The 25,486-nt window shown below is 48.5% G+C and overlaps 8 protein-coding genes and 1 pseudogene across 9 annotated transcripts in view; 5 read left to right on the forward strand and 4 right to left on the reverse strand.

The window, feature by feature from the left end:
- LACBIDRAFT_298293 (uncharacterized protein) overlaps positions 1-3,379 on the reverse strand; it is a 29,189-nt gene extending 25,810 nt beyond the window's left edge. The window contains 3 exon segments of the mRNA XM_001881688.1: positions 2,899-3,101; positions 3,178-3,232; positions 3,248-3,379. The gene's annotated coding sequence lies outside the window, so the exon portion shown is untranslated.
- Positions 3,380-4,146: 767 nt separating this feature from the next.
- On the forward strand, positions 4,147-4,722 carry LACBIDRAFT_235684 (annotated as a pseudogene; the record flags this gene model as incomplete). Its single annotated transcript has 3 exons — positions 4,147-4,298; positions 4,349-4,568; positions 4,624-4,722. Coding segments are annotated over 3 exons (471 nt in total).
- Positions 4,723-5,975: 1,253 nt separating this feature from the next.
- Positions 5,976-7,103, reverse strand: LACBIDRAFT_294507 (uncharacterized protein; the record flags this gene model as incomplete). Its single annotated transcript, XM_001881689.1, has 4 exons — positions 7,029-7,103; positions 6,600-6,971; positions 6,301-6,348; positions 5,976-6,206 (listed from the first exon to the last, which is right to left on the reverse strand). The coding sequence occupies exons 1-4, from the start codon at positions 7,035-7,037 to the stop codon at positions 5,976-5,978; spliced, it is 660 nt and encodes a 219-aa protein (XP_001881724.1). The 5' UTR covers positions 7,038-7,103.
- Positions 7,104-7,790: 687 nt separating this feature from the next.
- Positions 7,791-9,458, reverse strand: LACBIDRAFT_294508 (uncharacterized protein; the record flags this gene model as incomplete). Its single annotated transcript, XM_001881690.1, has 2 exons — positions 7,791-7,974; positions 8,028-9,458. 2 exons carry the CDS (start codon positions 9,456-9,458, stop codon positions 7,885-7,887), a joined length of 1,521 nt encoding a protein of 506 aa, XP_001881725.1. The 3' UTR covers positions 7,791-7,884.
- Positions 9,459-11,683: 2,225 nt separating this feature from the next.
- LACBIDRAFT_298306 (uncharacterized protein) lies at positions 11,684-12,499 on the reverse strand. The gene is made up of 3 exons (XM_001881691.1): positions 12,278-12,499; positions 11,999-12,218; positions 11,684-11,946 (listed from the first exon to the last, which is right to left on the reverse strand). The coding sequence occupies exons 1-3, from the start codon at positions 12,433-12,435 to the stop codon at positions 11,848-11,850; spliced, it is 477 nt and encodes a 158-aa protein (XP_001881726.1). The 5' UTR covers positions 12,436-12,499; the 3' UTR covers positions 11,684-11,847.
- A 3,109-nt stretch (positions 12,500-15,608) lies between these two features.
- Positions 15,609-16,754, forward strand: LACBIDRAFT_190819 (uncharacterized protein; the record flags this gene model as incomplete). Its single annotated transcript, XM_001881520.1, has 2 exons — positions 15,609-16,298; positions 16,356-16,754. The coding sequence occupies 2 exons, from the start codon at positions 15,609-15,611 to the stop codon at positions 16,596-16,598; spliced, it is 933 nt and encodes a 310-aa protein (XP_001881555.1). The 3' UTR covers positions 16,599-16,754.
- A 741-nt stretch (positions 16,755-17,495) lies between these two features.
- Positions 17,496-19,371, forward strand: LACBIDRAFT_298308 (glycoside hydrolase family 71 protein; the record flags this gene model as incomplete). The annotated part of the gene is made up of 9 exons (XM_001881521.1): positions 17,496-17,605; positions 17,668-17,793; positions 17,857-18,061; positions 18,122-18,196; positions 18,263-18,409; positions 18,459-18,488; positions 18,541-18,640; positions 18,811-19,046; positions 19,111-19,371. The coding sequence occupies 9 exons, from the start codon at positions 17,496-17,498 to the stop codon at positions 19,369-19,371; spliced, it is 1,290 nt and encodes a 429-aa protein (XP_001881556.1).
- A 3,497-nt stretch (positions 19,372-22,868) lies between these two features.
- On the forward strand, positions 22,869-23,856 carry LACBIDRAFT_294512 (uncharacterized protein; the record flags this gene model as incomplete). The annotated part of the gene is made up of 3 exons (XM_001881522.1): positions 22,869-22,970; positions 23,097-23,297; positions 23,346-23,856. The coding sequence occupies 3 exons, from the start codon at positions 22,869-22,871 to the stop codon at positions 23,607-23,609; spliced, it is 567 nt and encodes a 188-aa protein (XP_001881557.1). The 3' UTR covers positions 23,610-23,856.
- A 110-nt stretch (positions 23,857-23,966) lies between these two features.
- Positions 23,967-25,457, forward strand: LACBIDRAFT_327746 (uncharacterized protein; the record flags this gene model as incomplete). The annotated part of the gene is made up of 8 exons (XM_001881523.1): positions 23,967-24,130; positions 24,169-24,218; positions 24,304-24,373; positions 24,427-24,714; positions 24,768-24,865; positions 24,970-24,988; positions 25,050-25,165; positions 25,246-25,457. 8 exons carry the CDS (start codon positions 23,967-23,969, stop codon positions 25,455-25,457), a joined length of 1,017 nt encoding a protein of 338 aa, XP_001881558.1.
- Positions 25,458-25,486: the final 29 nt, after the last annotated feature.

Below are 25,486 nucleotides of genomic sequence, written 5' to 3' on the forward strand. Positions count from 1 at the left end.
AGGCAACACAATATTTCCGGAGATATTTCGGCACTACCAGCCCATGAAATCTTCGGTTTTAACATGTAATGAATGCACATATTTTCTGGGAGGCAACACAATATTCCCGGAGGTACTTCGGCACTACGAGCCGACGAAATCTTCGGTTTTAACATGTGTTGAGTGCACATATTCTTGGAGAGGCAACACAATATTTCCGGTGGTACTTCGGCACTACCAGCCGACAAAATCTTCGATATTTCCGTGTGTTGACTTCGGCACTACCAGCCGACAAAATCCTCAGTTTTAATATCTATTGAGTGCACATATTCTTTGGGAGGCAATACAATATTTCCAGAGGGACTTCGGCACCACCAGCCGACGAAATCTTCGGTTTTGACATGTGTTGAGTGCACATATTCTTTGGGAGGCAACACAATATTTCTGGAGGTACTTCGGCAACAAGGCGACGAAATCTTCGGTTTTAATATCTATTGAGTGCACATAGTCTTTGGGAGGCAACACAATATTTCCGGAGGGATTTCGGCAATACCAGCCGACGAAATCTTCGGTTTTGACATGTGTTGAGTGCACATAGTCTCCAAGAGGCAACACAATATTTCTGGAGGTACTTCGGCACTACCAGCCGACGAAATCTTCGGCTTTGATATGTATTGACTACACATAGTCTTTGGGAGGCAACACAATATTTCCGGAGGTATTTCGGCACTACCAGCCGACGAAATCTTCGGTTTTGATATGTATTGAATACACATAGTCTTTGGGAGGCAACACAATATTTCCGGAGATATTTCGGCACTACCAGCCGATGAAATCTTCGGTTTTAACATGTATTGAGTGCACATATTTTCTGGGAGGCAACACAATATTTCCGGAGGTACTTCGGCACTACGAGCCGAGGAAATCTTCGGTTTTAACATGTGTTGAGTGCACATATTCTCAGAGAGGCAACACAATATTTCCGGTGGTACTTCGGCACTACCAGCCGACAAAATCTTCGGTTTTAACATGTGTTGAATGCACATATTCTCCGAGAGGCAACATAATATTTCCAGAGGTACTTCGGCACTACCAGCTGACAAAATCACAATATTTCCGGGAGTACTTCGGCACTACCAGCCGACGAAATCTTCGGTTTTGACATGTATTAAATGCACATATTTTCGGGGAGGCAAAACAATATTTCTGGAGGTATTTCGGCACTACCAGCTGACAAAATTTTCGGATTTAATATCTATTGACTGCACATAGTCTCCAAGAGGCAACACAATATTCCCAGAGGTACTTCGGCACTACGAGCCGACGAAATCTTCGGTTTTAACACGTGTTGAGTGCATATATTCTTTGAGAGGCAACACCATATTTCCGGAGGTACTTCGGCACTACCAGCCAACAAAATCTTCGGTTTTAATATCTATTGAGTGCACATAGTCTTTGGGAGGCAACACAATATTTCCAGAGGGATTTCGGCTCAACCAGCCAATGAAATCTTCGGTTTTAACATGTGTTGAGTGCACATAGTCTCCAAGAGGCAACACAATATTCCCGGAGGTACTTCGGCACTACCAGCCGATCAAATCTTCGGTTTTAATATCTATTGAGTGCACATAGTTTTTGGGAGGCAACACAATATTTCCGGAGGGATTTCGGCACAACCAGCTGATGAAATCTTCTGTTTTAACATGTACTGAGTGCACTCCAGGAGGCAACACAATATTCCAGGAGGTATTGACCTTTAAATGCAAAGAAAGTGTCCTTTATACAGCATGCCTCATGCTATCCCTGCATACAGAGTGGCTGTCACCTGTCCGGCTATTATCTATTACCCGAAATGAATTCAAGTGATTAACAGGATTCTAGGCCGATATGGAAATATTGATTTATGGCCTACCTGTGTGCTACCGACGGTATTTGCAAAGTGTATCCCATTTTGTGCTGGAGGCGATGTCATCCGACTGGATTTCGGCTAGACAGGGATTACCAGGGCTAGGGTTATGGTTCCGCCGGATTCAGCATTTGTTACACCGAGCATTGGGCCCAACAATGCAATATAGCCTAATTACATATTGGGCCCAACAATGCAGTATAGCCTAATTAATACCATTGGAATATTGGGCCCAACCTTGGCTGTTGGGAGTTTATCATGGGCCCAATTCTTTTTGTGTATCCCTCATTGGGCCCAATTATGCTTCTCATAGTTTTGTTACCTTGGCCCCAACAATGCCAGCTTAACGTCTCACAGACATTGGGCCAAACTATGCCCAAATGGTGCCAACTACGATTGGGCCCATTGGGGTAGCCCTATGGTACATTGGACAATTGACCATGTGAACTACTATGGTCCCATTGGGTATCTACTGAATGCCCTGAGCTGCGAGCTGCGCTCATTTTTGAACGGCCCTGCTAAAATAGACCAGTAGCATTCTATTAGTATTATTACGATGGGTGGAAAAAGGCGGGCCAAGGTGGGTGGGCGAAGGCGCGACGAAGGTGGGCGGGTTCAGGGACGTGGCTAAATAACACGATCGATGAGCTGTTTAACTTTGGCATGAGCCTGGTGGAAAGTCGGAAAAGGCCGAGTCCAATGAATCTGTGTATGGTGCATTCGGAGTCGGAAGTGGATGTTGAACGTCGAACGTTATTTATGCAAATATAATACAAATGAAGAACTAAAACCATATTCAGACTCGGAGGACCCCTCGCAAAAATAACCAGACATGAGATTGTCGCCGGACGGGTTAAGAAATGGCGATCTTCTTCGGAGCAAGCTCAGCACCTAACTTGGGGAACGTTACAGTCAAAATGCCGTCCTCCATACTCGCCTTGATCTCATCATCCTGCAAAACACACGTTAGCCCGAAATATTCCACTCAAAAGTCAGTTGGCGGATCTAAATACCTTCACCCCCTGTGGAAGCTGCAACGTCCTCGAAAACTTGCCAAACCTCCGCTCACGAATCGCATACCCACCCTCATCATGCTCTTCCGAGATTTTGTTCTCAACCGACACGACTAAGCGGCCATTATGAATCTCGAGGTGAACGTCCTCCTTTTTCGAGCCTGGAAACTCGAATGTTGCTGTAACGAGGTTTTTCTCTTTGTCTTCGTGCAAATCCATTCTGTGTTTGTGTAGTGAGTATCTTTGAACTGAGAAAAACCTAGATTTTTTTACACGAACCTTGGCTTTAGACCACGGACGGCCCCTTCGGGTGTAGCATCGCTTTGCAGAGCGCACTTTATATTGTGGACGCCGTTGCGCGCTGTGCGCGGGGTGAAGACGTCGTCGATAAGGCGGTCAAAGTCGTAGTATGGCTCGTAGAAGACCGACATTATAGTGATGCGAGTGAGACGAAGACTGAAGCGGTTGCAGAGGCGTTCAATGGAATTATGTTGGGGTGCTAAGGAAGGTAGCAAAGCCTTTATAGCCCTCCAGGAGCAGAGCAAGAATCGTTTGGAAGGTTCGAGTTTGGTTCGAGTGAAATCTTAGTGAGGCTAGCGAGGTCTGGAACATATCCGAATGTGGTACAAGTTGTGTGGTAGAAGTTTCTGGAAACAGACTTAATCGTGGAGCGTTGGTTCCAGATGGGCTTTGGATGGGCTTATAGAGTTTTAGTGCTTCGTGCATTAACCCAGACGCGAATGTAGTGATACTCGAGTAGATTCAATATAGATTCGGTTGGAACTTGTTGGGGCCGAAGGAGGCGAGGTGTTGTTGTCACTTGTTGACATCTCTTCTACTCCTTGTTTTGTCGTGGTCACCTGACGAAATCTCTTGACGGTAGGATTTCTTCAAACACAGACCAAACACAGACGGTCACCGGTCTATGTCTAGATTTCCTTGTTACAGCATACAGTGCAAAGATGAAGCGTCAAAACAAAGGTCAAAATCTCTGCGTTATCGGACACCTGCTCGAAACATCTTTGCAATTCTGTTTCCAGACTCGCGTGTTCTTCCTGATCGCTGGAGCTCACTTATTCACGAAATTTCGATGTGACTCTAACTCATTCTGCACTTGGTCTCACTCGAAGTTTCTCCACTTCTGCTGGGGTATAAAAATGGTCGCTCCCGTCCGGGCCTCTCTCAAATCCACTCAAACATTCCACATCTGGACACTTTCACCACAAACCTATTACCTGCCTCACTACAATGTCGGTCTTCTACTACGAGCCATTCTACGACTTTTAGCGCTTCTTCGACAACGTCTTTTCTCCGCGCACAGTGCGCAACTTCGGGGGTGATCAACAGGTCGTCCCGGTTGACGCTACCTCTGGGGGAGCCGTTCGGGATCTGAAACCAAGGTTTGTTATGAGTTGTTCATACCCAGACTACAACTGTTAATCTTCAACAGGATGGATTTACACGAAGACAAAGAGAAAAATTTAGTGACAGCCACATTCGAGTTCCCAGGTTCGAAAAAAGAGGACATCCAGCTCGAAATTCAGAACGGCCGCTTGGTCGTGGCTGTTGAAAATAAAATATCGGAGGATCATAATGAAGACGGCTATGCAGTGCGCGAGCGTCGCTATGGGAAGTTTTCGAGGACACTTCAGTTACCACAGGGAGTTAAGGTATCTTTTTGATTGGGTTTCTTCAATGAGACTTCTACTGATGCGGATACCGTAGGATGACGAGATTCAAGCGTCTATGGAGAACGGCCTTTTAACTATCACGTTCCCAAAGACGGCTGCTGAGCTTGCGCCGAAGAAGATCACTATTTCTTAAACGCAGCCCGGGTGGTGTCGAAGTTGCAAAACGTTTTTTAATCCTTATAAAATGTTTTACATCGGCTTCATTCGTCTGAAATTCCTTAGAAATGTAGCACAAGGAAAAATGCATAACCAGTTTGTTGCGGAACGTCATTAACCTTGTGACTACTGTTTGCCATTCACCTAGCACAATTGTATTTAGACGCTACAGTTGTGTGACGGGAACCAATTGTTCCTCATTGGGACCGCTCCTGAATACATCTATCTGTCTATCTATCTATCCTAATGATCTTACTGATTGTCAAACTTTTTCAATTTAAAGAGAGCGCTATTACATGCTGGCGTTCCTCTTTACATCCCCAATCTAACTGGGTGGGTATCGTTATCTGTCCGTCCCGGAGCGCGCAATGCAAATATAACAAAATTTTCGACATACGTCCTCAACATTTTTTGACCATCAGCACCTTTTCTGCTATAAAATTGTATAGGCGCACCACTTCTATTGGATATGTTTCAAGCAAGCATTGAGCAAGCATGGGCTAAGCTGCCCGGCAAAGGTTTCCCCTCCCGGACAAACCGCAATGCGCTCGCGGTTATTTATCGGCCTTAGTGGTCGAATAATAGACGCTGGGCGATTGATAAACATCCTGCTTAGTGCCTGAAACGCCTAATAGATGTCGTTGCCACGCGAAGTCACAGCGGTTGTAAAGTACATAGTATGATATCGGTAAATTGAAGGACTTCCGGAGCGCTTAGTCTTGCAACCCTCTATTCAACGAAGCGCGACGTATTGATTCCTTGTGAGAGCAACAACAGGACAACCATACAAAAATCCGACCAAAAAGCTAACTCTACATCACGTTTATTCTACACAAAAAACAGGCTAACAAAAGGGAAGTCTAAGAGGAATCTCAACTCGCATTCGAGTATGCAAGCGAGTCGTGGGGCGCGTTAAAACAGATCAAAAACAAAATGACAGCGACAACGTGTAATTTGTATGCATACGTAGGACGGCGAGGGTGTGTGACAACGCAAGACAATTCGCGAAAACTTTGAAGAAAAAAAGGCGGTGGACCGCCGCTGAAAAAAAAGATAGGAGGTTGGTAACCACCCAGGCAGAAGGACAAAAATTATTTAAACTACAACGACCAACTGTCAGCATCACGGAAAATAAAAGCATTCTCAAAAAAGGGCACGCACCAGTACATAAAATAAACAAGAGATATCTATATCATCTCCATCCAAGTCTAAGGGGAGGACGGACGATCACTAAACCACTTTCATTTTGGCGTTCTTCTCCATCTCCTTCATTTTCGCTCGCTCTTCTTTGAAGAATTTCTGGCTGGCGGCGCTATCCACGTACTCTTTTACCAACATCATTTTCGGAAGCGGCGGGTCCTCCCCGGGGGTTAAAGGGATAGGCGCAGATGTGAAGTGGATGATCATGGTGTATTCATTGGCGTATGGTGCCCCTGCTATAGATTCGCCCTTTGAGGATGCCTACATGGGAGAAGTAATGAGTCAGATCATATAGACCAAGCGGAAAATGTCCAGAATCGGAACAAAGCGAAGAGCCGAAATGAAAAAAACGTACATGAACAGTCATTCTATGTCCCGCCTCAATTACTTCATGGATCGTTAACTGATATGTGATGGTGAAATGAAAGGGGGAGGTGATGCCGTAACGAAGATCGCCCAATAAATGACGAGATTGGAAGGTTACAACGGGGATCAGGAGAGAACCACCCGTTGCGTGCGTGCGTCAGTTCGCAAGCAGTCGGAGTAGCCGAACAGAAGAAGAGTGTTAGAAAATAGTTCGAAGGGAAGGAAAGAACAAACCATCATTCGAATTAATCAGCTCCACGATTTGATATAACTGAAGATAGCACTCACACGAAACTTGACGAAAAGCGGCATAGTCCCCTTGAAATATTCCCCGTACTGCCTTTTATTCAACACCGGCCTGCCGAGCGATTTAGGGAGGATGCGGTGTTCGAGGGATTCGTCAAAGCATTGCATGAGGCGGTCAAAGTCCCATGCGTGCACGGCGTCGACGTACGCGAAGAAGGCACGTAGGTACGGTGAGGGCGTCGGTGGCGGGACGAAGGAGTAGTTGGGCGATTGGCCTGGGTTGAACCCAGGCGGGGAGGACGAGGAAGGTGCTGCGCCGTTAGTGGTGGCGGCAGCTTGAGCCATCTTGGGGTCCTTTTTGTCTGCGCTTTTCAACCTAGACGCCGGCAACCTCAGTTGAATTACTGGACGCTGCTGTAGAATGGAACGATGTCATGAGTATGTCAAGGGGGGCGGGACAAGGCAGCTGACCTGAAGCATCAGCAGTAAACGGCCTGACTGACAATCGCGGGTGTGTGATGGGAGTGATCAGTTAACAGCAGTCGCGAGCGTCAATGGAGCAGTGAAGTCTGCACTGCTCTTAGGTTGGTGTGGATTCAAAAGATTTGTATGTCAGCCGAAGATATATAGAAGCGGAGATGGGTTTCTCCGAATACATTGGGGCTTTATACCTTTTTCATTTTTGTTTCCGGCGAAGTGAGAGGTGGACGCGACCAGGTTAGCGTTTCTCTTCCCTTCGACCCTGAAAGGCAAGTTTGGTGTGGCAAGCAGGCGCCGTTTCCCGACATCCTCAGTTAAGAAACCTCTTCTGCCATGATAAGAAAAAAGGCCCACTCGGTTATATTCCATCTTGCTCCATTTGTCCGATTTCGATCGAGAAGTGTCCCACTCGAATAGAAAAGTCCAGAGGGCCGTCATAGCGTCGTCAGCGTGGAGGGGTATCGTTGACAGGGAAAACAACATAAGGTTTTGGGGTGGTCACCTTTTTAGGAAAAGGGGGAGCAAGTGCGGGTTCTAAGGTTCTAGCCTAGATGGCGCCTAAATGAGAGCCGGACTTCTGGGCGGTGATTCGCTCAACAGCATGTACTTACATGGCGCATTGGGTGCGGATAAAATCTTCGCGGGAAGGATGTCTTAATTGACGAACAACACGTCGTCGAGGGGCGGAAATAAGGTAGCTGAAGGATCACGGAGATGATAATTGAACTCTTCGCACGGGTCACATAGGCTCTTAAGGGATAATAGAATGATCATAGGGTAGGAAGGGACAATACGCAAGTGTAAGTTTCATATTCAAGAGTTCGTGCATACTCTGGCCAGCTTTCGCTCAGACGACATAAACATTCTCCGTCTCGACTTCGTAGCCCTCAAGGGACTTGAAGTACTCGACGCGTGCTTGGCGATCCCGTTCAAATTTCTATCCCGAACGTCAGTTGATCATCGAAAGGAAGGGAGAAAAAAAAAACGTACCTCCTCAGTTTCCGGATCGGCTTCTTTCTTATTCTGCTTCATCTTTGAATTCGTCTTCGCCGTTTTCGACATAGGCTTGACAGTTTCCACCTTGGTCTTCAACTTCTGCTTCTTCTCCGGCGACTCGTTATCGTCGGCCTCAGCCTCTACATCCACCGCCTTGCGTTTGCTGCTCGCGCTCCTTCCTCTCCTCAGCTGCGTCCCTTCCTCCGTGGCGACCGCAGCAGCCCCAGAAATGCGAGCCCTCTTCTTGTCCTTCGCCTTCTCCGCCTCCTCCAGGAGATCTACCTCTGGTTCTTCCGCTTCGTCGTCAGCGTGCACATAGTCGTAACTCGTCTTTCTCTTCCTGGACTCTGCGAGTTTTGAAGGCGACGGGCTGCTTGGCGCAGAAGAGGTATGCACGCTGAAGATGTCTTTATCTGGATCTTCAATCCCCTCAAAAGATATCCGGCGTTTCTTCTTGCTCTTATGGGGTGTAGGGGGCGTGTGGAAGTATGGTCCCTCTTCCTCGTCTTCGTCCTCATCCTCCGCGTGAGCGTCAGCGTCGGTTACCTCCAACGCCCTCTTCTGCTCCTGTGATAAACGGGGTACATTCCTAGGCGACGACGTATCAGCCACCAGAATCAACCCCCCGTCTTCCCACTGGTCCTCGTATTCGTTATCCTGCTTCTCGTGCCGCTCTACTTTGAGTTTCTTCTCGAGCGCGAAGAAACCAAAGGGGTCAGAGTTTGTTAGGGTGGGGTTGTCATTGCCAGCTTCTTCCTCAGAGGGTCGGACGTCGAATGAGTTCCATGGGTCATAAGCCCCAGCTTCGTCCACGTCGTGCTCACGTTTATGAGCTCCGCTGAAGACATGCCCTGACGGGGACAAGAGATGCTGGAATGCACCTGGCAGAGGCTGGGCGTGTAGTGGTGAAGTGAATGAGGATGCAGAAGGGGGCGAGGAGGGCGGTAGGGGGGAGGAGAAGGTGGGACGGCTGACCACAGGGACTGCGTTTATGGCGTGCTCTGCAACAGGAGATGGTAACGCAATGGCAGAAATTACTTCAGCGGCTGCCTCTGACGAGGGAGTTATAGCGGCTGTGACACCCTGGCCTCTATTTTCCGCCTCTGGGGCAGGCACGAAATGTTTTGTGATGTCCTGCAGAGGCTGCTTCTTCTTCTTCGTCACCGTTATATTGCCTTTGGGTTTCGCTGCTACGGTCTTCCCCTTCGTTGCGGTCCTGACTGCTAACGTGGTCGAGATGCCACCCAACACCGTTCTCCCAGCCGTTGATCTGGTACCCCGCCGTCCAGCAGCGGTGTCATACCGTGGTTGTGCGCTCGAGACGTTTTCGTTCTCCTTCTCGCTCTCATGGTCGTGCGCGACGTTGGCATTGGCACTGTTCGCCGCGTCCCACTGTCTGCGGGTGATGTTTCTTGTTCGTGGCATGGTTCGTTGTCGTGTTCTTCTTCCTCTTCTTTTCGTACGAGTTCTTCGACGTTCAAATCCAAAAAAAAAAAAATTGAGTAGTGATAGAGTTATGTGTGTTGTGTCGAGCTCGACGATGCTGCGTTCGTTCTGAATCAAGAAAGTGTGCTGTAAATGGCGGTTGTGGTCGTTATGGTAGAAAGGAAGAGCGGGTGGGGTAGTCGTAGTATGCGGAAGGATCAAGTGGGCGCATGAAATTCGGGGGGAATAGGGGCGTGGGAGAGTGGCTTGAACCAACACTGCCAACAGACGCGTCGGTCACGTGGACGCGAATTCGCGTTCGCGTCGGTCACGTGGACGCGAATTCGCGTTCGCGTCGTAGTGCATTCGCATCCGACTTGCTTCCTTCCACGAGGAAAATCCACCAGATGGGGTTGATCCTCTTTTTCTCAGTAGTCCGATATTCCGGCGAGTGCTCGATGTTATCTCTGTTTCTGATAATCTCAATAGATCGAATCAATCGTTTTGGACCTCGGTAGAACTCCTGGATATATCACTCCAGATTCCATTCATCAACGGCAGTTCCTCTACGGTAAATTGAGCAAATGACATCATCCAGCACCGACGATACCTTGAGATCAACTTTTGGAGCCAGATATTTCATTAGGTACTAGTGTTATCTTTCTCTCATCATGTCGATCTTATTCACTTTACCACGGATACTTAGGGCATCGATAAAGCTCTTTGTCTTTGCGAGTTCCATCATACCATCCCAAATCCCATCTGTCAAGCGCAGTTCAACTAAAACTTCTAACAAATGACATCACTCAGCACCCAACGCACGATCGCCGCAATAGCCTGAAATTTGACTTTGCCTCGCAAGGTTGAAGAGGGGTAAGTTGACTTGATGCATATCACTGCGGCCGCTGCCCAAACCTTTCGTCTCGCGGAAAGATGCATGACGCCATACGGTGCTACCTCGCCGTTGAATTTCACACTCGACACGTCTAACTGGGGACCGTGGAGCGATGAACTTGATGAAGTTCCTCCAGACGGCGGACGTGGAATCAGATAATACGCCAATTGTCTCCAGCGTATACCTTCAAGACATCCCATTGGCAGGTCTAACTCACTCCACCATTCATCAACAACGATCTAATCTCTAAAATCCAGTCCATCCATCATGATCAATATTAATGAACTCAAAACCCACCGGGCGACTTACGAACCCCTCATCCCCGATACCAAGCCTAAGAGAAGATCCAAGCAATGCTCGCGGTTAAGGAAGGAAGGTCAGGGCGTCATCCATCTGTTTCATCCACTCTCGAAGGGCGTTGCGGGGTGATCGGCATGACGCGCACACGCACGATAAGGAACTGTGAAAGAAGCCTGAGGCTAACCAGAATCTGTCAAAATCCGGACGCCGCTGGACTTCAAGTTCGGACTCGGAGAGGTCCGTTTGGCAGGTGGGTGAAGTAAGATACCGGTAAGTCCCCGTAATCTACTATCCCCATTTCCACCGACGACTCGTCACTTGCGATAGAGGTGTTCCTCTGTTATAGAAGCCCTGCCCTTGTCTTTTTTTCTTTCGAAGGCTCTCTCTATGCACATGTGCGCTTCTTCTCCTCGGCGATCTTTCTTTAAACTAAGATAGTGCGCGGCGTGAAGCTTTCACCTTGAAGTATGTCGCCTGCGGTACCTCCTCACACGCGCCCCCCAATCCAACTTCAAGTCGACGCCTATCCTTTAGTTTCACATGTTCAAAAAATCGGTATGTAACGGCTGCGGAATTATTTTTGTCGTGGCGACTTTACTTCGGGAGTGAAGTTCCTTGACATAACGTCATGGACGGTTTGTTCTCCCCGTCTGATAACGAGAGGCCAGCCTCTTTTTTTAATATCTGATGGAGACCTTCGTAATACCTCTTCAAGTTCTCGTTGCGCATTGCGGTTCCCTCACTACTCCCAAGGGATACAATTTTGAGAACTGCTAGAACCGGCCTTTTTCTCGCACCCCTCGCTCGATACATCCTGCCGTCATGCATGCTCGCGTTTCTGAAGCGTTCGATCTTCAAATTGAGAATTGTCTTGACCATCCAGCCTCTCAAGGCGAATGTGCCAACGCTGGACGATTTTCCAATAAACCTCCTTCCAGTTTGGTCGAGGGTCTTGTGATGACGAAGGAACTGTTAAACGAGAACGTCATCTTGGAAGGATTTTCAAACTCATGACGAAAGCAATGATATCTAGTGTTGACGTAGAACACTTAGTATCGATTTGACTTTGTGCTACATATCAAAGAATTCGAAATGACCAGTACAAGATTTACACAAATAAGAGTCATGGAACAGATGTTACAGGTCGGAGAACCCCTCCCAAAGAAAAAAACCAACAGGACTTGAGCTCCATATTTACGAGATAGTGACCTTCTTCGGAGCAAGCTCAGCGCCCGACTTGGGAAACGTAACAGTCAAAATACCATCCTCCATCCCCGCTTTAATCTCCTCATCCTGGCAACACGCGCGTCAGCTGAAAAAACCCACTCAAGCAAATTCAAATTACCTTGATGCCCTGCGGCAACTGCAAAGTCCTCGAAAACTTCCCATACCTCCGCTCGCGCACCGCATAGCCACCCTCATTATGCTCTTCCAATATTTTATTCTCAACTGACACAACTAGACGGCCATTATGGATCTCGAGATGGACGTCCTCCTTTTTCGAGCCGGGGAACTCGAATGTGGCTGTTACAAGGTTTTTCTCTTTGTCTTCGTGCAGGTCCATTCTGTATTTGAAAGGTAGTTGGTAACTTTGAACAAAATGCCTAGATTGATTTTCACGAACCTTGGCTTCAAAGCCCGGACAGCCCCCTCGGGGGTAGCATGGCTTTGCAGAGCCTGTCTCTGGTCACCGCCGAAGTTATGACGCGCTGTGCGCGGGGTGAGTATATCGTCGAGAAGGCGGTCAAAGTCGTAGTATGGCTCATAGGAGAAGACCGACATTATACTGATGTGAATGAGATGAAAGGTTTAGAGGTGTTTGAAGCGAATTTTTCAAGTGAATGTTGGGGGGTAGTAGGGCAGGTTGCAGAGCTTTTATAGCCCTCCAGACTCCAGTAGCAGAACGTCATTTCCACTGTCATAAGTGTTGCAGAAGAATGGTTTAGAAGTTTCGAGTGAAGCGTCTGGAACATATCCGAATCAGTCAACAATTAGTGATGTGACGGCGCCGACATTGGCCTGAAGCTGTAGCTTTGGCCCGGCTTTCGAAATCTTTGAGCTCTAGGCCCAAGCCAGCCAAAGCCGTTCGTGGCTCGGGCTTAGGCCACGGCCTATATGCAAGGAGTAAGGGGGAAAAACGTTGCAAGTGGTGTAAGTACCTGTCGATCCTCGTGTCAATTCTCGAGAACAAGTGATCATCAGGAAAATGGTCAAGACCTACCTATGTAGATCTATGACGCATGGATAGGAGTCCATCAACCTTCAACCTTCAAGGGCTAGAACTAGTGTTGTTGGCGAAACTTCGCCATCTCGTCTCGCCACGCCTCGCCACCTGGCGATTAGGTTCGTTCCAAGCCACCGTTCTTCTGCGGTGTGTTTGCTGCGCAAACGCAATGTTTGGCTGCGAAGGTGTCCGGGAACCGGACCGCAGCAAGGCGGCTTGCTCCGAACCTACCTGGCGATAGCCAGGTGACCAATTCAATAAGCCACAACAAAACACAATAACGCGTCAACAAGTGCTTAAAAAAAACAGCCTCAATTGGTAGGTTTAACTCCTCACTCCACCATTCATCGACAATGATCTAATCTCTAAAATTAAGTTCATCCATCAGGATCAACATTAACGAACTCAGAGACCCACTCGGCGAAATACGAACCCCTCATCCCCGATACCAAGCCTATTCCTAGGCTCCCTGAGAGAAGATCCAAGCCATGCTCGCGGTTTAGGAAGGAAGATCAGGGCGTCTGGTATCTATCTATCTAATTCATCCACTCTCTCTGAGTCTTCTTTGTTCCAAGAGCTTTGCGGGGTGATCGGCATGACGCACACGGCGCACGATGATAAGGAACAGGAACTGTGAAAAAAGCCACTGAGGCTACAGTGTCTTTCACTGCCGTTTGCACACACGAATCGTAAATTTCGTGTTTGCCTCTGTTGTCCTCAGGGTTTTTCTGTCACATATTGGCCCAGAACAGATGAGTTGATCTTGGGGATCTTGAGTGAACCAGCGTCCGACCTCACTCTAGCCCTTGCCCATGGCAGCTCAAGTCTCTGGATACATGATCATCTGGCATGCAGAAGAATCCCTTTTTCCTCGTGAAATTGCTGACCTGCAGATGTTCAATTTGCCGTGACAAAAAAACCTGAGGGTAACAGGTACAACAGAAGCAAACACGAAATTACGATTCACGCTGTGCAAACGGCAGTGAAAGACACTGTAACCAGAATCTGTCAAAATCCGAGTTCGGACTCGGAGAGGTCCGTTTGCCAGTCAGTAAAATACCGGTAAGTCCCCGTAATCTACTATCCCCATTTCCACCGACGACTTCGTCTCTGGCGATAGGTTTCCTCTGCTATAGAAGCCCTGCCCTTATCAGTTTCTTTTTTTTTTTTTTTCAATGGCTCTCTTTATCCACATGTCCGCTATTTCTCCTCGACAATCCTTTTTTTGCATCAAGATAGCGCGCTGCTGCAGCGTGAAGCTTTCACTTGATTTTAATAGTACATCGCCCGGGTGTCTCCTCACACGCGCCCCCACTGAATGCCACTCGACCCCTATCCTTTGGGCCTCACATGTTGTTGCCTAACCTCACAAGGTAAACCTAGTATGTAATAGCTGCGGAATTATTTTTGTCGTCGCGACAAGTTTACTTCAGGACTGAAGTTCCTTGACATAAGTAACGTCATGGACGGTTGGTTTGTTTTCCCCGTCTGGGTATGAGAGGCCGCCTTTTTTTTATATCGCCTTCGTCATACCTCTTCTCGCTGCATGCGCTTTGAGGTTTCCTGACTACTCCGACGGGATACAACTTTCTTGAGAACTGCCAGTGCTGGAACCGGCCTTTTCCTCGCACCCCTCGAGACACCCTGTTTTTTTTGCATCCTCCCAGCGTTTGCTTTTGAATTAATAGTTGTTTTGACCTCCCAGCCTCCCGGAAGAGAATGTGCCAACGTTGGACTGTGACGATTTTATCAGAGTAGGTTTGCTCGAGGGTCTTGTGATGACGAAGAAACTGCCAAGCAATAATATCTAGGTATTGACGTACGTATAACCTTCGAATTCTGAAAGAAAAACTGAAGACCCCTTGATAAGCTAGTTATTCATGTCGCTCAAAGACGTTTAGTCTCCATTCTTCCCGTTGTAACCGACTCGGAAATTAAAAGGCACCAGACATTGTAGATGAAACAGGTTGTACGGAAGACGTAACTTTTATCATTGGCGCTGCACGTACCTGTCTTCATTTCATTTCTTACGAAAGAGTTTACTCAACCAAAAAAGTCAATATGTTCCTTAACTGTTCCTGTCAAGTTCCTGTCCGTTCACAACGGCCCCTAGCAATAAGCGCCTCTGTCTCCAAGTAGATTTGCACCCCCATCATATATCCGCCGGATATCACCCTCTTCACTCGTACGTTCCAACCGCGAACGATTTTCAATGATCCGACGCGTCGAGAGGTTTATACGAGGCGCCAGGATCACGTGGTATCGGACTAGGAACCGGGTATGTGTAAAGCCGACGATGTCAATGTCAGGGTCATTATCGTCCGACATCAGTTCTCTCAAGAGCTTGAATTCTGGCAAATTCGAGCATAGAGGACTCCGGAGGAGTACACTAGGGCGTAAAACGCACTTAGAGACAGGCAGACTTGGCGGGATCAACAACATTGAAGCGAGTGGTGTGTTTATTCCGTCTTCAATGTTCGGCACAACACAAACGCAAGTAATCACATATCCATCGAATGATGAGTCTCCCCCACCTCCTTATTTTTCAAAAAAGTCGTCCCAGATCCGTTACCCCATAACTAACCCCAACCGCCAAGCGACTAAACCACGATAAAAAGATCAATCTACCCAGAGTGAACGCAACCAAAAAAAATTCATGGCTTCACTCCTCGCACGCACTCCCCGCCTCAAAAACGACCTTTCCGCACTCCTCATCAGCGGAAGACGACGTATGAGCGTACGGCCCCCCGTCAAAGACCCAACGACCCCACCCATCCCGCGCAAAAAAGTGACGATCCAAGCGCTCCGTGCGCTACGGCAGTCCAAAACACCCATCGCGATGTTGACGGCATACGACTACCCCTCTGCGCTCGCGTGCTCCTCTTCGACGTTAACGGACATCACCCTCGTCGGTGACTCATTGGCACAAGTGTGTTTGGGGTACGCATCCACTACGCAGCTCACCCTCGACGAGATGGTGCACCACGCCAAGGCAGTGGCGAGGGGGACGACGCATCCCCTCTTGATCGCGGACATGCCGTTCGGGTCGTACCATACCTCCGTGAGCGATGCGGTGGCCAATGCGGTGCGGCTTGTAAGGGAGGCGGGTGTGGAGGGCGTGAAGCTGGAGGGAGGACGGGAGATAGTGGATGTGGTGAGGAAGTTGACGGAGGTGGGGATTCCGGTGATGGCGCATGTGGGGTTGCTCCCGCAGAGGCATAGTGCGTTGAGCGGGTACAAGGTGCAGGGGAGGAGCGTGGAGGGTGCGAGGAGGGTGGTGAGGGATGCGTTGGCGCTTGAGGAGGCCGGGGCGTTCTCGATGGTTGTGGAGGCGGTGCCGAAGGAGTTGGGGCGGTATATTACGGAGAGGGTGAGGATACCGACGATTGGGATTGGGGCGGGGCCGTGGACTAGTGGGCAGGTACGGGTAGCGCGGGCGTATATTGCGCGATGGTTTACTCACCTTCTCCTTCCTCAGGTTTTGGTGTTTGACGATGTGATGGGCACTTGGTCAGGGCACAAAGCCAAATTTGTGCGTCGCTTTGCGAATATGAAGGATGTTAGGGATACCGGGGTACAGCGGTATGCGGAAGCGGTGAGGGATGGAACATTTCCTGACGCAGAGGCGGAGAGCTACGCGATGGATGAAACCGAGTGGGACAAGTTCCTGCATAGCGAGGGCATCCACGTGCAACGGGGAAACGCTGGAGATCGGGCATAATTTACCCAGTATCTATTCTGCTGGATCTGTTCTCGATATTGTGCTATCTGGAATCGTAGAAAGAGCTATCTCATGCACTAGTTGCCAGCAAGTGAATTTTGGTTCGATTACATATGTAGATAGGCAAATAAATATCTAATCTTATCAGTTTTATTTATTTATGTAAACACTCCGAGTCCTTCCTCTCAATCATCGTCCAGCAATGGCGGCCAACGCATTGGCAATATGAAGATTCCGCACTGAACACTTCGTCCCTAATACCCTAACTTTGTAAAACCCCCGCCAGTTTGCGCCCAAATAACGCGTTGAGCACTGGCAGATCAAGAAGTTACACGGCTTCCCATTAAACTGAGGTGGGCGGCAACGCTCTCCGCTAGAGACTTCCCATTGGCTATCACTATCTTTTGGGCGAAGGCTTTCCAATACTGAAACAACGCTCCTGCATTCTTTGTTCTATTCTCAACTTGGAAGAGCCCATCTTGTTCAGGTCTTAAACACTATCGCCTGTGCGCATTGTCTTAATCTGCACATCTCTCAATCCCTCTCAATCCCTCCATTCAACTGGTTTCACACCAACATATATCATCGCTTCAACTCTCAGGTCTGCTTCACCACCCCCTGCTCGTGTCCATCACTCACGTTTTCACAAACCACTCTCCCCCTTCGCAATGGCCAATCCTATCCGTGCATGGGACTACATCAGACCCCCCGGTGAATTTCAAGCACTCCAAAAAATCCCAGAGAAGCCGATGTCCTTGAGTCAATCTGCGGTTACGTTGATGGACGTATCGTCCACCCAGAAGAATTGGGTTTTCGCACAGTACGTGTATGCTTCCTTTTGTTGTTCCAGAGGTTGGATGCTGATCGGCAAGTGTAGTTTTATGGTTGGGAACACTTATGTACGACTTTTACTTTTCACGACCTGTTGCCTCCCGAGTAATTGTATTCCAGCCGTACACTGTTGGTGATTGGATGGAAGATATCAAGCTCGCTGCGTCCCAAGATCTGTACGTCCTTTGTCCGTCTGTCTCTTTACTGCACCTATGTCTCATTTCCTTGTTCCCGACAGCGACGGCTTCGTCCTGAACGTAGGCCCAGAATCATGGCAACAAGCACGCGTTGCGGATTGTTTCACTGCCGCCTCTCAACTTTCCGAATCGACCAACTTTCGCTTTTTCTTCAGTTTCGATATGAGGTGCGTCTTCATCCCCCCTTCCTCTTCCCATTATTTCATCTCTCACTGAAACCAAATCACCAGCTCAATCCCCGGAACCACAGCCCAAGACGTCCATCTCCTCAAAGCGTACTACGCCCCCTTTGCGAAGAACCCTCGTATGTTTAAGCACCCACGTTCAGGTGGAGTGGTCGTTTCTACGTTCTCGGGAGAGAATAGTACGTTCGGCCAGGGTTCCATGGAGAAAGGCTGGGCTTATGTTAAAGCTACTTTGGGCGCCATAACTCCGGTGCGTTCTTTTGTGTCTTAATTTCCATGGCGGATAGTGGTGCTGATGGTGCATGGAAAGGTATACTTCGTCCCTTCACTATTCATAAACCCCGCGCGATACCCAAGAATCGCGGCTCTTGATGGGGCATTCAACGTAACTCATCTTGCCCCCTCCTTTTCAAAAGGCCATCATTTTTGACCAATTTTATTTTAATTGCAGTGGAACGGTGGCTGGCCAATTGAACTCACCCCCACTCACCCACGCGAACAAATCGTCAACGCGAAGCTCGATTCCGACGCCGTACATATCCGGAATTTGACGGGCGGGCGGACGTTCATGGCTGCTGTGTCGCCGTGGTTCTTCACTGTGAGTTCCCTTTTTTGCGCTCTTTGCCTTCAAGCTTAACATTCCAAAGCATTACGGGCCTGATTCTTGGAATAAGAACGTGTGTTATTATCTTTTTTGTGTAGTGAGACCATACTTATTGGGTGAAAAAGTGGATATATCGTGGAGACGATTGGCTGTTTGTGAGGCGGTGGGAACAGTTGATAGCGATGAGGGACCGCGTTGATATCGCGCAGGTTATTTCTTGGAATGGTGAGTTTGTAACACTTGTTTTTCATATTGCCTTCCATCTTTTATTCCTTTTGAGTGGTTAAATCCCTTGACTCCGCTTGGATTCCATCCTTGTCACCTGATTCTATTTGTTCAATTTTCGAATGATGTGGCGGCTTCCCAGAAACGCTAATCCCTCTTTGCCAATCCAGATTATGGCGAGTCACATTATATAGGACCCATTAAAGGTGCCCAACCAAATTCCCAAGCATGGGTCGATGGCTACCCGCACGAAGCCTGGCTCCGACTTAATAGCTACTTCGCTCGCGCATTCAAGGAAGGAACGTACCCTACCATCACGAAGGACGAGATATACCTCTGGGGCCGGCCCCATCCCAAAGCCACGGGTTCAGCTGACCACGTTGGGCGTCCAAAGAATTGGGAATTGGTACGATATCTCTTTCCTTTTTTTACATCGGGTGAGATTCACGACGAAAACCTTTGATGAATAGACTGACGACTTGCTTTGGGCCGTCGTATTTGCTACTGCGCCAGCTACGGTGGAGTTGTACACCACGGAGACGCGTAAACACACATTCAGCGTCGCGCCGGGGATGACGAAGCTTTCGTGCCCTCTTAAAGCAGATGGGGGGATGAAGGCGACGATGATTAGGGATGGGGAGGTTGTGGCGAGTTGTAGTCCTGTTGGGTATCGGTTTGAGAGCAGGCCTGGGGTGTATAATTTCAATGTGGTTGTAGCGGTGTCGGCGTGAATTGTGACAAATGTATTAAAAAAAACCTCCGCTCAAACGTCAAAGTTTAATCTGAAGCTCTATGCCCCACCACAACAAACTGATTAAAGATGATTTGGGAGAGTAGTATTTAAGGTTTGAAAGTCTTAGTGGGGCTTTTGATCTCACCCTAGCAAGGTTCTCTTGGCGACGCGCTCAGGAACCTCCAGGTTCACTGTCACGGTGTCAGTGCCTTGACAGATATAAAATGTGGGTTTCTCACACCATAGTCAATTCCACATTCCCCTTCGTCGAATCGTTGTGACCGTTCACTTCTCCAAGCCCACGAAAAGGTCGATGTACCCAATTTTCTTAACGCTCAGCGCCCTGCTCTCGCTTGCAGCAGTGCACGCAACGGACCAACTGTCTGGTGTGCCCAGCTGCACTTTTAACTGTCCGACAGAAGACCTGGCTAGCTTTCCACTGGGTGACCACATGTACAGTGACGATGGGGCCTCTTTGTTCTGCAGCTACCCCGCTTTTCCAGGTGGAGGGGCAGGTGACTTCTCCTGCACATACGACGTCAGTCTTTCCCATGATATGATTCGTTCATTTCAACTTAGATCCTTCAATAGAGTACCGGCGCACTTTCGCAGGACGGCGACGCAGGTTTTTGTCCCAAGGCAGCAATCTCCTCCTGCCACGAAGCCGATTATAATATCCCACCCCAGTCTTCAGCCACTCCAACGACAACACCCGTCACTCACGTACCGGACGAGCTATGAAATCTCGGGCACACCTGTAGAATGACTGGCAGGTTGAAGAGCAGGTTCAGGCTTAGCAACTCCGGCCCATGAAGTATGTCGGGGACAGGCCAAAAGGAACACATCGGGAACCTTGCTCGTTAGGCGTCTTGATTTATCTTTATTCTTCACACATCTACCATCCTCTTTACCTGATCTCAGCCCTCTTCATTTAGTGCGGATAAATCTATCTGAGAACCTCTTCGAACATAAACATCTTCCTACGTTGTATTTTTGGAACTAAACACAAATCTAGCCACGTTGATCTATTATTGTCCTACCAAATTTTTTATGGGGGTTGGGTAGCGCAACCGTAGGCCCTAGATACATATTGAAATCCATCCTACACACCACAATAAAAGGAGCAACATTGGAATCACTCCTCCCTGGGTTGGGTGAAAAATCTACTCAGTCCATCAACACATTAACACCAAAGAAGATTGTCCTCTGCCTGTCCGTCACCAATTAGTACGAGGATGAGATAACGAGTCGCGAAGGAAAACCTCATGTACGCTCTGGATAGACATGAGCCCACTCAACATCCCCACCACAGAGGCGAAAGGCTTTTACAGAAGTACACGCCTTCCCGATGGAAGGGACGAACCCAACCTCCCCGGAAAAAATTGTGACCAAAGCCAGATCTCGAAAACAGCGTCCCACAAAGCTGATGTCCCGTAAAGCAGGGAACAGCCCAAGCCACCTCGGAAGGAGGTTCAGAGTCAGATCGGAAAAGGAGCCGTCCAGACTATCGATACGCAAGTACTTCACACAATGTGTTGAAGCTTCTGGTCGAGCGACCTCTAAATCGTCTTCACTTTGCTGAATTCCACTCTGAAGCCACGCGTCCAACATCGGCGCATAAGAGGTAAATTCAAGGGTGAGTGAAAGGTCCTGCTTGCACTCTGAAATCATTTGGAAGGCACTTTCTAAGCGTGTCAAGCCCAAATGCCTGTCTCCAGCAATGATGCGCACGGATTGGAGGGAAGGAAGAGAACCTGGAGAAGGTAGGTATAATGCGATGCAATCTGGTGACGACACCAATGTTTCAACACTGAAAAGGGCATCCCCCTTTAAGCGAGGTGGGTGGCTGGGGATGAACATGTTATGATGAAACTCCAAAGAACGAAGAGAAGGATGGCGAGCAAAGAAACATGCCAGTGTAGGAGGTGGTACAGCGCAATGGGTCACAGAGAGCGTAGGGAGGTTAGGGATTCGTATCTGCTCAAGGCAAGCTGCCCATCCTTTCGAATTGTAAACGTACTTGATGGAAAGATCTGTAAGATTGCTAGATGTGTTGAGTAAACGGACGTAGTAGGTTTGCAGGAAGGGAGGGAAATGTTGCAGGTGACATTTCTTCAGAAATGTTGGCGAAGCTGCGCGGACTGGTTTGTGTTTAGCGAGAACACCCGGGTTGAAGGTTGGGAAGTAGGATTGAAAGGACTGGAGTCCAGACTTCAATAACGATGGTGAAGGCGTCGATTGAGACCGGATAGTTTGCCAGATTAAGGACTCCATATACTTCAACTCCATCTCCGTGCACGATTTGAGTGGCAAGAGGTTCAGCAGGCTCACTATCACGGCCTCCCACTCGGGCGAACATGGGTTCATCATTTGAAGCGAAAAGTTCCCGACATGCGACAATTTCGAGACGTACTGAAGTAGGAATCTTGCTTCACGTGTCATTGACTGGGGCGATTTATAGTTGGATGTCAAGTCGCAACGGAGACGCTTCAAGGACGTGCCGTTGATTTGAAGAGACCTAGCGAGTGCCTCCAATACGACTTGTGCAGACTCGGAATCACCATTAGTAGGGAGTAGCGATATTTCGTCACTGAAGGGGTCGCAGTTGTTCGTCGAAAACAGAAATTGGAGGCATGCATAGTGAAAGTGTCGACAAGTGGAAGAAAGGGCGAAGATATCAATGGTGGAAGAAACGAGGCTGAGTATGTGGAGTAAAAGTTCATTTGGCATCGCCTGAAAGGATGCAGCGCATGAGGTCTCCATCTCGCCTGCGAGGTTGTGATGGTTGTCGAAAAGAGCACTGAGCGGTTTATTTGTTCCCGTTTGAAGCTGCACAGGAGCCAGTCCAAGCCAAGCGAGAGCTCAGCCCAAATCATCACCACACCGCGCCGATTTTGACCATCTTCCCCAGGACCTGAGCTCTAGGTAAACCAGAATCTTTCTGTTTGAAATCATCGTTGAGAAAATCATCTTCTACCTGTCATTCCAAGCAAATTCCAAGCATCTGTCACTTGTCCATCACCAGGCCGCAGTGATCACACAACTTTCAAGTTCCTAGTACCGCAATCGCCCTTAGACGCTTTACCCTGAAACTCGCATAAAAGATCTTCTGTTAGACCTTGGGTGAGTTTTCAAAGCGGACGGTTGTAGTGTTGACTTAGTCACAGCAATTTGCAAAGATCCACTCTCCAGCACAACTGCCACAACGAGTGTCAACTTTGATTCTACTACTGATAACATTGCACGTACTCGGCTTCTGATTCCCAGATTTGTATGCTGCGCATCTACTTTTCATTAGATCTGTTAGCGCGGCAGGGCGGAATAAAGCAAACTCGGGCAGACGTGCAGAGACACGAAATTGTACAATTTCTCTCATTACAAAAGTCATGGTTACACAGTGGCCGCAATCCAATTTAGCGCGACTGCCAAAGGCCACCGGCGCGTTGATTGACCATTGTTCTCGCACCTGACTCTGTTCAACGTCCCAATTCGGGAATGTGGCCTGTCGCATGGACCTTTGTCCACTGTGGTTTATCAACGCGTCACAGATTCCTTCAAGAGTCTCTCGAACCCCAACCACCACCATTAGCAAGACCAGTAAGTTCAAGTTTTCTACATGGCCCTTTTTTCTCATGATTCACGCGCTAACACGGTAAGCATCATACCCTCTCAGGCTCCCTCTCCAAATTGTTGAAGCACGCCCACTCATCATCGTTGTTTCAGTATGAAATATGCCCTGTTGCTCTCCTCAACTTTGAGGTACTCCCGTTCCCCGCCCGTGCCCTCGACTCCGATATTATCCCCGAAGAGGAGATGCACACTCTCTTGGATTATGGGTGCTTGAATGAAGAACGGCATCCCAGAGGTGCGATGGGTGTCATGTTCTCGCGACCCCATAAGGCAAAGAAGACAAGGTTCAATAGAGTGAGCCTCTACTATACATTCCTTGTCATCGTTGCTGATTTTTTGCAGTCGTTCCCAGACGCTTGGAACATTAAAGGCCTGGCGGCCTTTGCGAATGATCTCCAGCCTGCCAAAAACGTTCTAAAATCTACTATTGCGCCTACTCTACCCCAACGGACACGCGTGTTTAGCCGTCCCCCGACTCGCAATGTGCCAGTGGCACCTCAAATTTGCAATGCCACCAAACCCTCTCCATCACCACGCTCCATCGAGCATCGTCGTCTCCGACCTCGCGCCGCATTAAGACCTTCACGCCGCATGAACGAAATTTAATTTCCCGTGTATATTGCATGCGAACTATATAGTATGGAGCTGATGAAGACGATCCTCGTGACAGAGTGGTCAATTGTACCAATTCAAGTTTTCTTTTTTTTAGGATACTGTGTCATTTACCTTGGTCATTAGAAGGAAAGAAAAGTGATACAGGTTGTACTTGATTTTGAATATGCGGCTCACATCGTTTGTATAAGTAGTTACTATCGGATTCGTACTGTTTGAATTCGAGGATTTGCAGGGATTTGCTCAAATTGCTCCCGAACTTTGCCGTGTGTCAATCGTATTCTGCCTCGTGTTTCCTCTTTCGTTGCTCACCCCACCACTGTCCTCCACATCGAAATTCGCTGACCCACCATGAGCGCGGCCACCCCTTCTGCAGAAGCTCTTCCAAATGTTTCTGTTGATTCTCTCGCTAAACACGTTGGAGTCGTCGATGATGGGCAAGGCGAAGTACCTGATTCTACGAGGAGCAAGCTTTTAAAGATGCAAGTGACTAACACTGCAGCAGTTTATAATTTGTAAAAACGCGTGAATGACGCGTCGCATTGCCTTGTAGATTGGGATCTTGCAACGTCAACCACGCACACTGCAGGTTCCCATCCATTAGTGAGTTCAAGTTAATGTTGGTTCAAATTAAGATCCCAAGCGCCTTCGGACAGTGAACTAGCAGCGAAGTATCTGCCCGATCTAGTACAGCTCTTTCGATCCAACTCTGGCGTCTTCAGTGCGCCCATGACACTCTTGAATATCATCTCATATACGTATGTTTGCTCTAAGCCCTCGACCTGATTTAAAAACGCGAGACGAAAACTAGACCATACTTCGTTCGCTTCCTTCGTTCTCCTGCCGGGCAAGGCATAGCTGCTCTCCAAGCCAAACGCACTGCCGAGTCCGCGGCCGAGATCGATGGCATGGACGCCAATGACGTTCTTGAGACCATCCTGTTCCTCTCGACGATCCTCCTTCTTCAAACCCCTCAAGAAGTTGACGAAGCGGACAAGGAAATCCTGGTAAAAAAATTGCAGCAATGGGCGCAAATGTCCCCGAGCCGCCTGGTCTCGAGCGCCTGTGAAAGATGTTTAGCCCTCTTAACCAACGACCCGTAAGTTCTTGAGTGTTTTTTTTTCTCGACCCCACCATGACATATTTCAATAGGAGCACGCGTCTGCTGATGCAATGCTCGAAGCAGTATTTGGAGCGTCGTTTAGTTCTATTCGGAACCGGACACTGTACCCGGACCGTTCAAGACAATGGTGTGGACCTTTTGCAATGTGCAAGGCAAGTGATACGGTTGTGCGGGTCGTACTCAGTTCATCTGTGATTGAGTAATGCTAACCATTTAGTTGTACTTTTTCAGATGCAAGTCTGCGGTCTATGTGAGTTCTCTCCAACAATAATCAATGCCTTAGCCTGGAGCTGACCACACGCCTTCTATAGTGCGGTGCAGCTCACCAAAAGGCCGCCTGGAAAGACCACAAATCTTTATGCTTTCCTTCGTCATTCTGATTTGACCGTCATGGGCTTGTCTGTAGTCGTGGGATCCTATCCAGTAGGTATGTCAAGCACCCGCTCGAACTACGAATGGTACCCATCTCCCAGTTCTCAGGGGGCGTTATGATAATTTTGCTGGTAGACTTGCAAGTTGCAAGCGACCTTATCCACCCGTACCCTCCTTTTCCCGGTTCCCCGAGCTCTCAGCAATTCCAGACCGCCAAGTGCCTTTACCATGGTCTTACAGTGACTCGTTCCCGAAAGACTTGCCATACCACCGATGACTCGAGCCACTTGGGTGACGGCTTTAATTTACGTTTGCTATCTCGCTCAAGCTTTACGCCGCGTGAATGAAATTTAATTTCCCATCTATATTGCATGCG

The sequence above is a fragment of the Laccaria bicolor genome, genomic scaffold, assembly GCF_000143565.1.
Source record: "Laccaria bicolor S238N-H82 LACBIscaffold_13 genomic scaffold, whole genome shotgun sequence".
NCBI lineage: Eukaryota > Fungi > Basidiomycota > Agaricomycetes > Agaricales > Hydnangiaceae > Laccaria > Laccaria bicolor.

Coding starts and splice junctions, on each gene's coding strand:
- LACBIDRAFT_298306 (XM_001881691.1), bottom strand. CDS start 12,435: ATGTCGGTCTTCTCCTATGAGCCATACTACGACTTTGACCGCCTTCTC. Junction 12,219..12,277: donor GTCCGGGCTTTGAAGCCAAG/GTTCGTGAAAAT, acceptor TTTCAAATACAG/AATGGACCTGCACGAAGACA. Junction 11,947..11,998: donor AGTTGCCGCAGGGCATCAAG/GTAATTTGAATT, acceptor GCGTGTTGCCAG/GATGAGGAGATTAAAGCGGG.